General features: G+C 42.0%; 1 protein-coding gene across 2 annotated transcripts in view; it reads left to right on the top strand.

The window, feature by feature from the left end:
• The window catches only part of SNRPD1 (small nuclear ribonucleoprotein D1 polypeptide), a 47,646-nt gene that overhangs the window by 16,517 nt on the left and 16,901 nt on the right, over positions 1 to 14,228 (top strand). Inside the window, exon 2 of one of the 2 annotated variants that reach the window (XM_085607358.1) lies at positions 5,618 to 5,694. In XM_085607358.1, the coding sequence (XP_085463484.1) occupies positions 5,618 to 5,694 (77 nt within the window). Of the gene's footprint in view, positions 1 to 5,594; positions 5,695 to 14,228 lie in introns of those variants that run through there. The other variant, XM_085607359.1, reaches the window with a different exon arrangement.

Below are 14,228 nucleotides of genomic sequence, written 5' to 3'. Positions count from 1 at the left end.
TCCCCTGCGAATGGGGAAGGGAGCAGAACAATATCTGCCCACGCGGACCGTGGCGGTAAGGTTCGTATATAACCGTTTCACATGGGCTCAAAAACGAGGCCCCAGGTTGACAGCAAGGAGCTAAGTCTAGTTTGACCAGTGTGGTAGAAAGGTAAGTTCTCACCCCAAAAAAGTAGGGGAAATCTGTGAAGCACAGGCAGGCGAAACCGTCAATTGGATATGCCTCCGAGGAGTTTCTCTTCTCAGTCCTCTAACAGGGGGAAAGGTGACAATCTGCCAAGATGGCAGGAGGAGGAGGAGATCGCCAAGATATTTTATCCTCCAACTACATCAAAAAGGAAGTCAAACATGCAGTCCTTAAATCACTGTAGACTGCTAACCATATTTTAAAATGATCCCGTCATTAAAGGAAATCTGTTCAGCTGAACTATGTTTTCTGGTGGTTAGTACAGTGCAAGGACAAAGGGCCTGGGTACGAGTTTGACGGTACGCTATCTCTCTGCCGCCTCCCAGATTGCGAGTTTTCTTGTCGTCCCGCAGGCGGTCCTTTGGTGTTCCCACGGCGGTACCTTTGAAAAAGGCAGGCAATGGGCATGCCAAAGCAAGTTCCTGCACTGTATTGACTTTTAAGTCCATGCTGTGCAGGGACTGGACGTACATGCAGACAAGGGGGCACACAGTGTGCCCCCTGCATGCTTTCCCATGGCCTGAGGCACGGCCCCTTTAGTTTCCTCACCGCCAGCAGTTTTATGGTGTGAACACCGCCATGAGACCGCTGGCAGTGAGGAAACGTGATATACTTGGCAAGCATTTTGATGCCTCGCACCGCCGGCAATCCAATGGCAGTCCAATGTAACTTTTTGTTGGTTATTTGGTCAAAACTGATATGGATGTGGTTTTGGCGAAAAAGGCATTTAATTTGCAGATATATAGAAAGTGAATTTCTAATTTATAGTAGGATAATGAACATCCTGGTTCTTTAAAGATCTTGGTCTTGAACAAACATGGGTTTCATGCTCTTACTCCTCATCACTGTTAATTAACTTACTACATTCTATATTGGTTAGTCAAGAAATTTGGTTGTGGGATTACTAGTCAGTAGATAATTTTCCCTGTCTTTCAAAGACTGCGCCGCCATCAAAATTTGAACACCTGGGAAGGTTGGGGGGGGGGGGGGGGGGGAGAGAATAAATAATCACATCTGTGCTCTTAGTGGGATAAAGTGACCCTTTAAGAGACGTGTAATTGGTTGCTGGCATGCTCAATACTATAATTTGAGATTCAAAGAAACTGCATATTATTCTGCTCAAAATGTTTATATTCCCCCAAACTGTAAAATGTTCGAAAAAGTGGAAAAGCTCGATGTGTTCAATCTGCAATACTGGTTCCCTTCAGTCCTGTTTTGTTGCAGGTGATTTTAATTTAAAGGGGTCTCTTTTTAGTATTGAATACCTCGGAGATGGATTGCTACAAGATCTCTATGACCACTCAACAGTCATTGGATCTCGCAGAAGTAAACCGGTTTTATCTAATCTAGTCCCAACAAATTCCTATAAATGTAAAAGGTCCATCTAAAGGTGGCTGCCCAGCAGAAGCAACATTTATGCATGCAAACGTTAGATTAATGATTGACTATAGGCTTAGAGCCCGGCATAGCGGGCCCTACTGACCATTAAAGGCTCGCTCCAGCGTTAGGGTAGAGGCATGGGCCTTTAACAAGGCAGCGGTCCTTTAATAGCTTTTGAGCCTGCTACAAAGGGCTCTAAGGCTAGTAGATTATTTCTCCCCTTGAGGCAAAATGTTCTAATTTGTAAAAATAAAGGCCTCCCTGAGCACCAGGGGATTGCAACAGTTGTGAACAAACATTAAGATGTTGGAGCTCCTAACTTCTACTGGCTATTCACAGCCCGGAGCACTGTACTGTTTTCAATGGTGTCCCAAACATTGTTTAATATGTATTTACGTTTCTTGAGCGGTTTGGATCCATCAAGGATTTTAAGGTGATCTATTTAGGGCTAAGCGAACATTGGCGTGGATTCAGTACTTTCTGGTCGGCATTTTGAGCATGATCCAGTATGTCTGTCTTGAAATACTGTATATCAATTTGTTAAGGGTGTGTATCGCAGACAAAAGCCTTAAAGATCTTTTAACCTTGTGGATAAAAGTACTCAAAACATTGAGCCTGGGTAATTGATCCAACTAGCACCTCTGCAAGATAGCTAAAGGTCTAAAGCACAGGGGATCGGGCAAAAAATCATTTTCCTAGAGAGGGTGGTTGGATGAAGAATGTACAGGGGCCAGAAGTGCTGTGAATAAATTAATCACTCGATACAAAGATGACCTTGTGTTTAGTGGGTGTAGAGTTTTACAAGTATAGACAATTACTGGACGATAAAGTCTCTAAATTGGGATGGTATGATGAAGGCTATACCTTTAAAATAATTCCAACTACTTCTGGAGTTTGCAAATACTTAAATGGTGATCTGTCAATTTGGAAGCCCAAGTAACTAAAGTGCATTAGACAGAATTTATTTGCAGCTATATCACTGATTGGCCTACTCAGTTGGATCGAGTTATGGACCTTTTGTTGGAAAATCAACTAACATCCCAAGGGATCGAAATATTTCTGGAAATAATTAGTTATATGAAGTCTTCATGGAAGGGGACCAGATAATTAACAATCTTATAAGGGGCTTAGACTGCCCATTTTTAGTGTTTGTTGGCTTTGTCGTCACTCGTTTCCTTTTTTTCTATTGCTTATTGCGTGCAGTGTTCGCGTGTTTGTGCTTTCTAGAGCTACTAGTTTCTTTGTAAACAACACTTTCTGCGACTGCATGGTTTCTGTAGCTGTGCTTCTTCGCCCCATTGTATAGTTATCTGTACTTTTTATGATCTTTATGGATTGGGACAATCTTAAAACCAATGCATAAGGGCGCAAGTTCTGACCCTGCAAATTGTAGACTGATATCACTCCTAAACATATACTCCAAGATCTGTGCCCAACCCCTTTTGATGCATTTTGAGGAATGGACATTAGGAGCAGGAATTGGCACAACTGAGCAAGAGTATTTCGCACAAAATAGATAATTGCGTTTTTCCTATTGAGAGCAGCCAGGGGGTCCATGGAAACCGTTACTAAACTTTGCTGCTTTGTTTACTTCTGGGAAGCTTTTAACCATATGGACCGATGTATCCTTTGCCAGAAACTTCTTGAATGCAGCATTCCATAGAAATTGTTGCTTATGATGATAAAAAAAAAGCACAAATAATTGGGTACAGGTGGACCTTAATGGATCTGTTGCATTATCTGACAAAAATACCGGTTAAAATGGTTTATTGCAGGGCGGCGTGTTAGCCCCTCTTTTCATCCTGTAACTTCTTACCTGCCAAACGCCATGAGGGCTAAACGTTCTCCCTGAAAACAGGAGCATTATATATTAGCCGTCTGGCCTACCCTGACGATCCATTCGTATGCCTTTAAAGAAAATTACAGACTCTGCATTTCTATTGCACATCTAGCAAATCCATTTTAAACTTGGATAATAACACTCCTCATATAATTTATGTGGTATTTAAATAAAACACCCTTGGAGCAGATTAATGAGAATACATATCTTATACTCCTGCTTGCAAATTTAGGGGTCCTAGTGTCATCAACTATGAAAGCACTATCAGTTTGATGTTTTGGAAGCTATGCATTCAAACCTATTAGGCTACATTGGGCAAACTTCTTCCTCAAGCACTTTGGGCTGACTTATTAGCTCTTGATCTACTTGTGGATTGATACTTTTTTAGAGAATCGCAGCTTAAAGACAGTTTTGGATCTACCTAACAATGCGATGATTTAGACAGGCAGGAATTGTTTTGACCCTTGGTCTCTGTGGACAACCTCACAAGCCTTGAAATTTCTTTTCTATGTTCTCCCCCGCTTGAACAGAGAAAATCCACTGTTTTGCCTAAGAATCTATTGACTATCTGTGCAAACTTTGAATTTTCAAAAAAGCAACAAAAAAACATCCTTAAAGGTAGAGCAGATATTATCATTCTAGATAGATTGTATCTAGGGAAGAGAAAGTCTAAATCACTGATGGCTGCTAGTCTTGGAGACGTTGGGAACTTTCCTTATGTATAAGATACCGGACAGTAGTGTAAGAAGTATACTTTTTTGCTTCCAAATAAGTGTGGATCCCAGTTGGAAAATTGCTGTCTTCAGATAATAAGTTGATGAGAACCTTGGGTATTGCCTGTGTGAATTTAAACTGAAATACACAGTGGTACATCTCCTAGGCAGTCCCCACTTAATGGGTGAGAGGATGCCGGCCCTCCGTCCAGTACGAAGGAAGCATGTAATTGGAGGACGCACTGATGCACAAGTCTCTATATGGTCTTTGAAGCACTTTGGCATCACAGCTGCTATTGGAAACTATAAAGTAAATCAGGGCTAACATTTGTTTTATGTTTTTTTACTAAGATTTCCTCTTCCTCCAAATTTATGAATTCAGATATTTTTTATTAAAATAGTTAAATATTGTATGTTGAAGGAAAACCTAATTTGTTAAACTTGTGAGGGGTTTTACCCTTTTTATAAAAAGCTAAAATGATAGCAATATACAATTATCTTATTACTGCAATATTGTATTTCTTTAAGAAATCATTCATGGAAATAAAGAAATTGACTGTTGGATCTCAGTTGACTGTTAAGATCTGCAATAATTCACAGTTCTAAAGCAGTGTTTCCATGCCATTAATGTTGAACAATGAGGTGTGATTATTGTGTTATGGGACACCGTGCTTAGTAGTATGGTGGCTGAAGAGGTGTGAGATGTGCACATGGTTTGTGGGTTTGCGTAGGATGGCTGGTTTGTGCAGCTCTGCTGTCCTTTTATGGTATTTCTCATGCGCCTAGTTTACTTTTGGGTAAATACACTGGGTCGTCCAACTTGAAATTTTGTTTAAGATTTTGGTCCAAGGCAGGCATGGTTAGAGAGAGCGAAACGGTAGGGGAGATTTGCTGGGGCGGGCTTTGTTACTAACATCCAATGTCTGAATGTCATTGCAGAATGTAAAAGTGGTCACAGTTTTAAGCTAGTTGGGACATGCAGTGGATGACTAGTTTAGAGTGCTCAGATTGGCCAACAGTGTCTTTAGATAATGTATTATGCGGGAAATCTGTAATTATGCAAAAATTGCCACGGCTGCACTGTCACAATTCCTGTGGCCCTGTATATAGGTGCTTGTTGGGGTACAAGTTCATGCTCCTGGATGTTTCGATTCTTGGCTGGTTGGTAGTTCCAGACCTTGGTGGCTTGTACTGTCAATGAGGCCATTCTTCATATTCCTCCTTCAGAGTATGCATGTTGGGAGTACGTTGTCAAGACTTGCTTAAGCAAAGCTGTATATTTGCGGTTCCAGACACCAAATCTGAATCTAATGTGCACAAGAACTGCAATTCCTCTATACCAGGCATTTATAAATGTCCCTCTGGTTAGTGTTTTGTCTTTGCTGTTTCAGCCTTTGACTACCCTGCAGATCCTTTCTTGTACGTTACTCACCTAACAGTGTTCAAATAATTTAACTCCTATACAAAAATGCTGATGGTGCTTTTATTCTCCTCCAGGTTCTTGATGAAATTGAGCCATGAAACGGTTACTGTAGAGTTGAAAAATGGAACCCAAGTTCATGGAACGATTACAGGTAATTTTCACACAAGCGTTCACTAAATTGCTTGCTGGTTACCTGGGTGGAGGGTTGTTTGAACATTTGGGTTAGCTTATTGATTCGAAGTTAATATTTATGGGCTACCACTCCTTAGATCGGGCTTCTCCACAAAGCATGTGAGCTACTGGTAGTTCTCAAGCTACCTATAAGTAACTTTCCTGTGTGGTTTCCAGCTGACTAAATTTAAAGCTTTTACTTGGTTGAATACCAAAACTGAGACTGTATTTTTGATGGAAATGTGTGTATTTTCATAACTCAATAGCTGATGTTTTGGATAAAATGTATTTCCAGAATCTATTTAAAGTTGATTTTGAGTAAGTCGTACAACACTAATAGTAGCTCAGAATGAGTAACCTTATTACAGATATGGTTGGAGATCCCTTCTTTATATCAGTCCTGTTCATCTCTTAGGATTTGCTCATCTGTCCTGCTTGGCATTTGTGGCTGATCTTGCTAGAGCATAAATGCTTGAAAGGGAGTCAATAGAAGGTCTTTAAGTACTCCGTGATATAGTGTGGATTGTCTTGACTTATGAATTAAACCACAAACTAAGTGCATTATTTAGAGGTGGCCAGTAGCATGATACAAATGAAGAATCTCTTCCTGCACTGCTCACTTAGTAACTGTTGTGCTATTTGCAGGGTGCACTGCTTATGCTGATTATTGGGTCTCAGGCAGCTCTGCCGTGGAAACATCTTGGTAGTTGTTTGAGTGGGGTGTAATTCAGGGATGCACCTCTGGAGCAGGCCAATTGTTATCTTGCAGATGTAAAGTGAATGCTCAGAATAGACCCTCAATATTAATGCAAGCTATTCTCTGAAGCCCAAAGCATGTCTTGTATACTGTGTTGCAGATCCCCAAGATTTGCTCCCGTCAGTGATTTCACTGATAGTGTTATGGGTGTCCTATGTAAGGTCATGAGCAGTGCCTTACTACTCAGGTAACCTTAACTGCTCAATTTCACTGCTTTTGTACGGGTACATTCGGAACCTAGCTATAACGTCCCTGTAACCTGTGGTTTTTAGGTCCTGCCTGAGCCAGCGCTTGTAGTGCTGCTCTGACGAGAGTTTTAGTAAGCGGGTTTTGGAAGTGCTAACCTAGTGGCTTTTTTCAGGCCTCCAGCTTGCGTTCGCGATGTCGTGCACGCGCACAGCTGCTATCCTGGTTTCTAGCATTCCTTTCCTCGCATGGCCGGCTTTCCTCCCCCTCCCTTACTGCACGGAAGAGTTTTGTGAGATGCTAAGTTCTCCTCTTACTTCTCTTCCTCACGCAAGCAAAAAGCGCTGTTCAATGACTTTACATGGTACCATAGTACCTTTATTTAGTTACTATTTTTCTTTTATTTACAGACTCTAATCGTAATTCTTTTAAAATAAATTACGTTTGTCCATGCAACGTTTAGCATGAATGAAGCACTTTAGCAGATATTCCTGTAAGCTTTTCCACCTTAGTTACACATGTACTGTTTTGCACCTTAATGTTTAAGTCATCACACATTTGTTAGCCTTGTATGTACATAGGGACAGCTTTATCAGTGTTTAGACACTTCATTATTCATACTAATGTTAGGACATCACTAAGCACCACCACCACCACTCAGCACCATCTTAGAAGCACCACAGCATCACTCTGCACCACCACAGCATGTCCGCTTGCTCTTGCAAATATTGTGAAATAGAACAGCCACTCCAAGTGTTTGTGCCTTGCATAGTGCTTACACCTAACACATATCCTAGGGTTTCAAGGAGCTTTCTTCTTGAACCTTCGGTATGTCTCTCTTTTAGACACAAGTTCTTCTTTAACAGCTTTGTGATCTTCTGCTTTGCGCCGTTTAGCATTATTGTTCAGCCCACAAATGTTAACAGAGGCAATGTGTATCTTTGTCATGCTAGGCATATGAACAACTTGCATCATCCAGTAGCTTCTGCAAAGCATGATTATCTATAGACCAGGTTATCTCAGCCATCTGACAAAGGTGCAACTCAAGATATGTTTAAAATGTTTCTGTGCACTTTGTGGAAAACCCCTCACCCACCCTAAGAACACAAACCTCTATCTGGATGAATCCACCTCACCCCCAAGCCTTAATCCCACCCTCCTCCTTCCAAAACACAAGGCAAGCAGACCGCAACTGGTCTGAATAATGGCTACTGTGTGCCACTCTTCCCAAGGCTCTGAGCCGTCCAACCCCACACACTTGCAGTTAAACAAACACATTCCCGTGAGACACAGAGAAGACTAGCATTGGCATAGCCAATAGGTCTACCCTTTGGGACCTTATAAGTATTTAGTTATGCAGCACAATATCATTGGTACAACAACATCAACTGTTGCATGGTTAAACACTTATAAGGTCCCAAAGGCGAGACCTATTGGCTATGCCAATGCTTGTTTAAAGTGCATCTCTCTGTAGTTTTTAGGACTCGCCTGACCCAGCGCATGCGCTGGTCTGGCGAGACTTATTGAGAGGGCTCCAAAAAGTGCTACCAGGCCAGCCTAGAGCTACAGTGCGCGTGCGCGGGCGCGCGCGCCGCGTTTTACCGCAATTATTTTCACTTTCGCGGCCGCAAGGCCGCTTTGATGTTGATCGCGAGCGCAATCGCTTTCACTTTCGGGGCCGCAAGTCCGCTTGGCATAGCCAATAGGTCTCGCTTTTGGGACCTTATAAGTATTTAGTTACGCAACTGTTGCATGGCTAAACACTTATAAGGTCCCAAAGGCGAGACCTATTGGCTATGCCAATGCTTGTTTAACTAGTAGTTGAGCTTGCAGAGTGGTGGAGAAAGGGTCCGGGGCCTCCAAACAGCTCTCGGGAATCCCGCTGTATGGGACTTACTGGAGGTAACAGGAGGGCTTTTTTGGCCCCCAAGGTCCCTCCGCATCCAAGAGGACTTCATCCCCCAACCAGTAGTGCAACGGACAACAGGTTACACCTCAACACTTTAACTGCAACACCAGAAATGTAGTGTATTGCATCAGGTGACCGCGTGGCTTACACTACATAGGTAAAACCATCCAAATTGTTAGAAGCGGATTCTCCAACCTCGGTCCCAAATCCACTTTAAGGTGGAAAATGCTCCCCTTGTTGAACATTATACTGATCTCCAACACTCAGAGCGATGACATGGTGGGTTATTGAAGTGGTAGAACCATGTAAAAGGCAAACAAATATGGACCAGGTACTGACACTAAAAGAAAATCGCTGGATTTGTCACACTGACCATATAGCTAGCGGTCTCCATTCAGCAGTAGAGTGGCACACTGACCTGTATGTTGTAATATCTCTGATCCATTTCATATACATAGGACAGTTACAGGAATCGGCACTAAGTTATGTTGTACAAAGTGCTAAGTATCCATCTTTTTCTGTATGTGTGCCTGTACAATCTGTCGTATATAAATTATCGGTTTGTTCAGATTTACTTTGTGACAATGTAATTTACAATCTGTTCTGCTATGCATAAATAGTAACGTTGTTCCATTAAATGATGTGTCCTTACGATATTGAATATCTGCCTGACCATATAGATCAGATATTAACCAGTAGCATGGTTCTAGAAGCAATTACAACCCCCACCTACAATTGTTACCTTTATGATGATTGGAGTGGTGTCCATTTACATGATTTATATAATATTTATAACCCCAAGGAGCAATTTTGGAAACAACTTCTACTGTAAATACTGTTTTTCTTTGTTCTTCCTTGCATGAGCCACTGCATTTCTATCGCAATGACATACTGACTCCTCTTGGGCATCTATCCTAAGTTGGCCTTTAACTTTTTCTTTGTCTTTGGGACAAGCCCCTTCTCTAAAATGGCAACTACAGTACCTAACATTGACTTGCCATGCGATCAAGATTGAATTTTCCACCTTGCCCGCTCTGTGTAGTCCTGTTTTTAAAAGGATTTTTAAATAAATTGTGCAAATTTGCACCACTGATTGAAATCACTTCTGGACATAGATGGACGACACCCTTCCAATATGGCCGCCACGTTCGTGGAAACTTAGTCTGTGGGAACTTAGTCCCTCTTTAGTTTAAATTTGATCACGTGACTCCGGAAGTTTCTTTAAACATATGGGGTTCCCCTCATGCTCCTTGATGCCGATCGTGTGTGTAACAGATCATTACTCGGAGCAGCGCCCGTCTTGAACACTGAGTATACTATACCTTTGGCTTTTCAAGCCCTCGATTAAGTGAATGGATTAGTTTTTACCGGTGTTTGCTTCAAATTCTTATGTCATCCTCTTGTTTCCGTATAGCAATGAAGTGATTGGTGACATTGACACTTCAAATACTTTTTTGGGTGGATCACTGGAGGAGTGATTGCCCCATGTCCTTTCCACATTCCCGGTAAGCCACATGTGTGCCACATTGGATAGAGCACATCACGAGCAAGCGATATGGCAGGCCTTTGAATGCTATCACTAATGTACCTCAATCTATAAACATCGCTTGTTTTGTAAGTATTACTTAACGTTTCAACACCAGCTACTTTAGCCAAGTACTTGTATAGTGCAACGCGGAGTTGAATCCCTAAGAGCTATGTTGTGGGCACTTGCTATGTTTTCTGTTTTTTTAAATATACCAGCTGCTGACTATTTTAGATATTCTATACTTGTCATCTCTTCTCTTTTGAATAGAGACCTATTTGACAATTGCTTTGTCACCGCTAGCTATCTAATAGTTGTGCTTTTGACCTCAAGATCTCAACGGACCAGACTACATCAACTACTATAAGTCACCAATGTCGTTTCCCTAGTAAGGTGTAGCAGTTTACTTCTTAAATCTATTTCTGGGTGATATTTTCTTATCTTATTTTTGTAAATATTTCACCCTTTTCTTTGGGCAATTATCAGCTCTATCATTGGATGGTTCTGCATCCAGTTTTAACCCATTCTGGAGTTGGCATGCCACTATTTCTTATCTTTTTCACAAGTGTATCTTTTTCTTATAACTCGCATTCCATTTATGTGGGGGTCATTCAACATATGACACTACCGTCCTAGAGATGGTCTAGCAGATGGCTTCACTAAATAGACCGAAACGTCTACAATTGCACCAATTTTCTTTGTGATTTTTCTCACTAAAAGATTTGCTTTCTGTATAATCAGTCACAATTTCCGTATGTGTATATTGTTTGGAATGGATGACCAAATTAGTGACAATGAGAACTGCAGCAACAAAAAACATTTAAATCTCGATCACTGTGTGATTATAAATGTTTACATTTGGAGTATTTTTGTACCCTTTAATATTGTTTCAACATAAATTTGTGTATCAAGAAGTATACACCTGTCTGTGTTCTTTTATCATTTTTTGTCGATCTGGTCATCTTGAAATGAGTAAGCTTTCGAAATAATTCAAGGTAAGATACTTTTTAGAGCTTCTAACTGATGATTCCTAAAAACATGTGAATAAGTATGACAGAATCCCTTGTAGGCACATTTACCTGTTGATACACTAATTACCCGAGCCTCCAAGGGTCTATTGTGTTCCCCACTAATTTTTAGGTCTCGCTTAGCCAGCGCATGCGCTGCGAGACATTTAGTATCTGGGTTTTCAAAGTGCTGCCACAAGCTTTTGATGGCCTAGCGCTTGCGTTCAGGCGAGCGTGCACGCTCGCTCTGCCTCCCTTCCAGCACGATCACTTTCACTTTTTCGTGCTGCTGCGCACGCGTGCATCACTAGCTTGTTTTTTTTTACATTACTACAAGCTTCCCGCGTCGCTCGGCCAATGCTTGTTTGTACAGCGCTTCATACCTCTCGCCCACTGCTGCTAAGCACTGAGAATAACATGTTACTATTGACTATTTGATATTACTCTCTTTACCAACCTCGGAAGAATGCAAGCCTGTATCCGGCTTTCTGGGATTTGAACTCTTTACTTTCCGTCACCGTAAGTGCAAACGGCAAACACTAAGTTTGCAATTTAGTTCAGGTTGATCTGTGTTTATTAAGCTCTTGATCACTGCTGAAAGCACTAGGATAATAAGTGTTAATTGCACTTACTAGTTAGCACTCATTCATACGCCCTTGGAAAGCTGAAAGACTGCATAGACAGGATGGGAACCGGTGACCTTCGGGTTATTTGCACATATCTGCAGTGGGTGCATTTGCCCACTGAGCTGCCCAGTGGCGTAACGCAAAATGATGGTGCCGGAGCCCTTTGCAGAATGTGATGAGGGGGTCCCTAAGTTGCTCATATACCACAGAATGCGTTGTCCGGAAGGTTGGCGGTCTTTGTTACACCCCTGGATTGGACTTTACTATGACGCAGGCTTTTGGAAAGCGCTTGCATACAGCCAATCGACACAACTACGAGACTATTTTCTAACTACGATATAAAATCAGGAACCTGCTCAGATGTTAAAGGCTGGATATAAAAACAAATGCAAGTCAGTAGCGCATCTGCAGATGTGAGTGTATCCATTATTGTCTCACCTCTTTTGCCGAACTCCGCAACTCCTACGATTATGATGTTATTTTTGCTCTTCAAAAAAACACTGGATTAGCAATCTAGAAATGCTTATTCTTTTCCAACTGTCCACTGGTCCCACATAACTTCAGCCCTGATGAGAAGCAACCACGCCGTCAAATCATAGATTACGCAAGTTATTTTAAACCGATCACAAACTCCTCTTCCAAGGACCACTGAAAAAATTGCTACAGTTCCAAAAAATAGTTTTAATTCATCCATCATCCGCTGTTTAATTTCGAAGGAGGCAATGATGGCTTACTGTTTGAGGGGGCTCTGCAGCATAACACTACATCCTGTGCTTCTATGCACCCCTGAATGATTTGGAAGGTTGAGGATGGACTAAGAACAGCAGATTTTACGTTTTGTTCTAAAGGTACCCCCTTGCAGGCCCTCTTCGTTGACAGTTTCCAGATTTTCGACCATCGTCTCAGGATGTGTCTAAGTGCACTCGCAATCTCATGTGGACAGCGCTTCAGGCCCCTTGCCTGGACGACAATGCAGAGCACTTTAACATTAGGACTGGTTCTTCAAACCTATTACTTAATTTATGCTCTGGGAAGAACTGAGGCGATATATGTACAAACAAAAAATTGTAAGCAGCACCCACAAATTACTTTGCGTAAAAGACTACAGAAAAGGAAGGCTGGCCTCAAATTGGTTGCTGGTCACAAATACCCTATCTTGAAATCACAAACCTGGAGTGAATAGTGTTTTCTCTTCGTACGCAGTACCTCTCACCAACCCTCCCCCCACCACCACCTATTGTCTATGTTCCTTTCAGTGTGCCGGGCGCTACGTCCCTCTTGCCCAATCATAGCTGCCTCCACCCTAAGCGCACGGCTGACGTCAGCAGGCAGCTCCTGATGTAGAGGGTAGACCCAAAACTTACATCAGCGTCTCCTACAACGCATTTCACCTCGGCTCTTATTACTGTACATCATGTTCTTTCGACTGCTGTGTAATAAGAACAAACCAGCATTGGCATAGCCAATAGGTCTTGCCTTTGGGACCTTATAAGTGTTTAGCCATGCAACAGTCGCTGTTGCACCAAGGATATTGTGCTGCATACCTAAATACTTATAAGGTCCCAAAAGCGAGACCTATTGGCTATGCTAATGCTTGTTTCAATAGTTAAAGATGAGGAGCTTCAAGAATTACAAGAGTTCGCCCCCCCCCCCCCCCCCATGAGATTTATCCAGAATTCTGTAGGTCCGTAGAGCTGAAAAGGTTAAGAACCTAACTGCCAAATTGACAAATGGCAAACCTTTTCCATTTCGGTTGGGCCATATCCTGTGAAAGGTCACCCCCACATAACCCATCCAGGTCGGAAAGAAGCAGACTGAAGGTCAGCAATTAGCAAAAAAGAAGCAAAATTATGGTCAGAAGTAATTCGAAAACTAGCAGAACCCACTTGGGTACTCGTGCACCTCCTCAGAACAACTCGGACACGCACACCCAACCCATTTAGTCAGCCACCCACGCACCCGCCCACATCCCCTTCCAAATTTCACTCCAACAAAACCATAGAAATTCAGCACTTAGTTAATTTGTGCCCCTATAATGCCTTACTTATGACGACCGATTACATCACTCATGCCATGCCATTGTCAGACAGCACTGACTGGTGCACACTCCCACTTACTCATGTGCTCTGTCACCTAAAGTTACTGATACACCCTTCTAGTCTCCCATGGAGCCTCTCTCACACTCGCTCACCCATACAGACACTTGCACACACTCGTACAAAGATACTCCTATCTGTTTTAAGATGGAATCACTCATTAGTTGTACACAAAGTAAACTAATTACTGTGTAATAACTTAGTATATATGTTTAACAGTCACACATTTAGAAAAAGTTCACAATCACTGGATAATGTCGTCCGTGTTATTTGAGAGCGCATCAGTGATGTCACGGACCAAGTAGTGTATGATGAAATATGTGAGGTCATAAGCAGTGCCTTGCAGGCATGTAATTTAGTTTCCTCGGGTAACTAAATGCTGAATTTCTATGGGTTTGTACGATGTAC

The sequence above is a fragment of the Triturus cristatus genome, chromosome 5_2 (assembly GCF_964204655.1).
Source record: "Triturus cristatus chromosome 5_2, aTriCri1.1, whole genome shotgun sequence".
Taxonomy (NCBI): Eukaryota; Metazoa; Chordata; class Amphibia; order Caudata; family Salamandridae; genus Triturus; species Triturus cristatus.
This window is presented reverse-complemented; position numbering and strand designations above follow the sequence as displayed.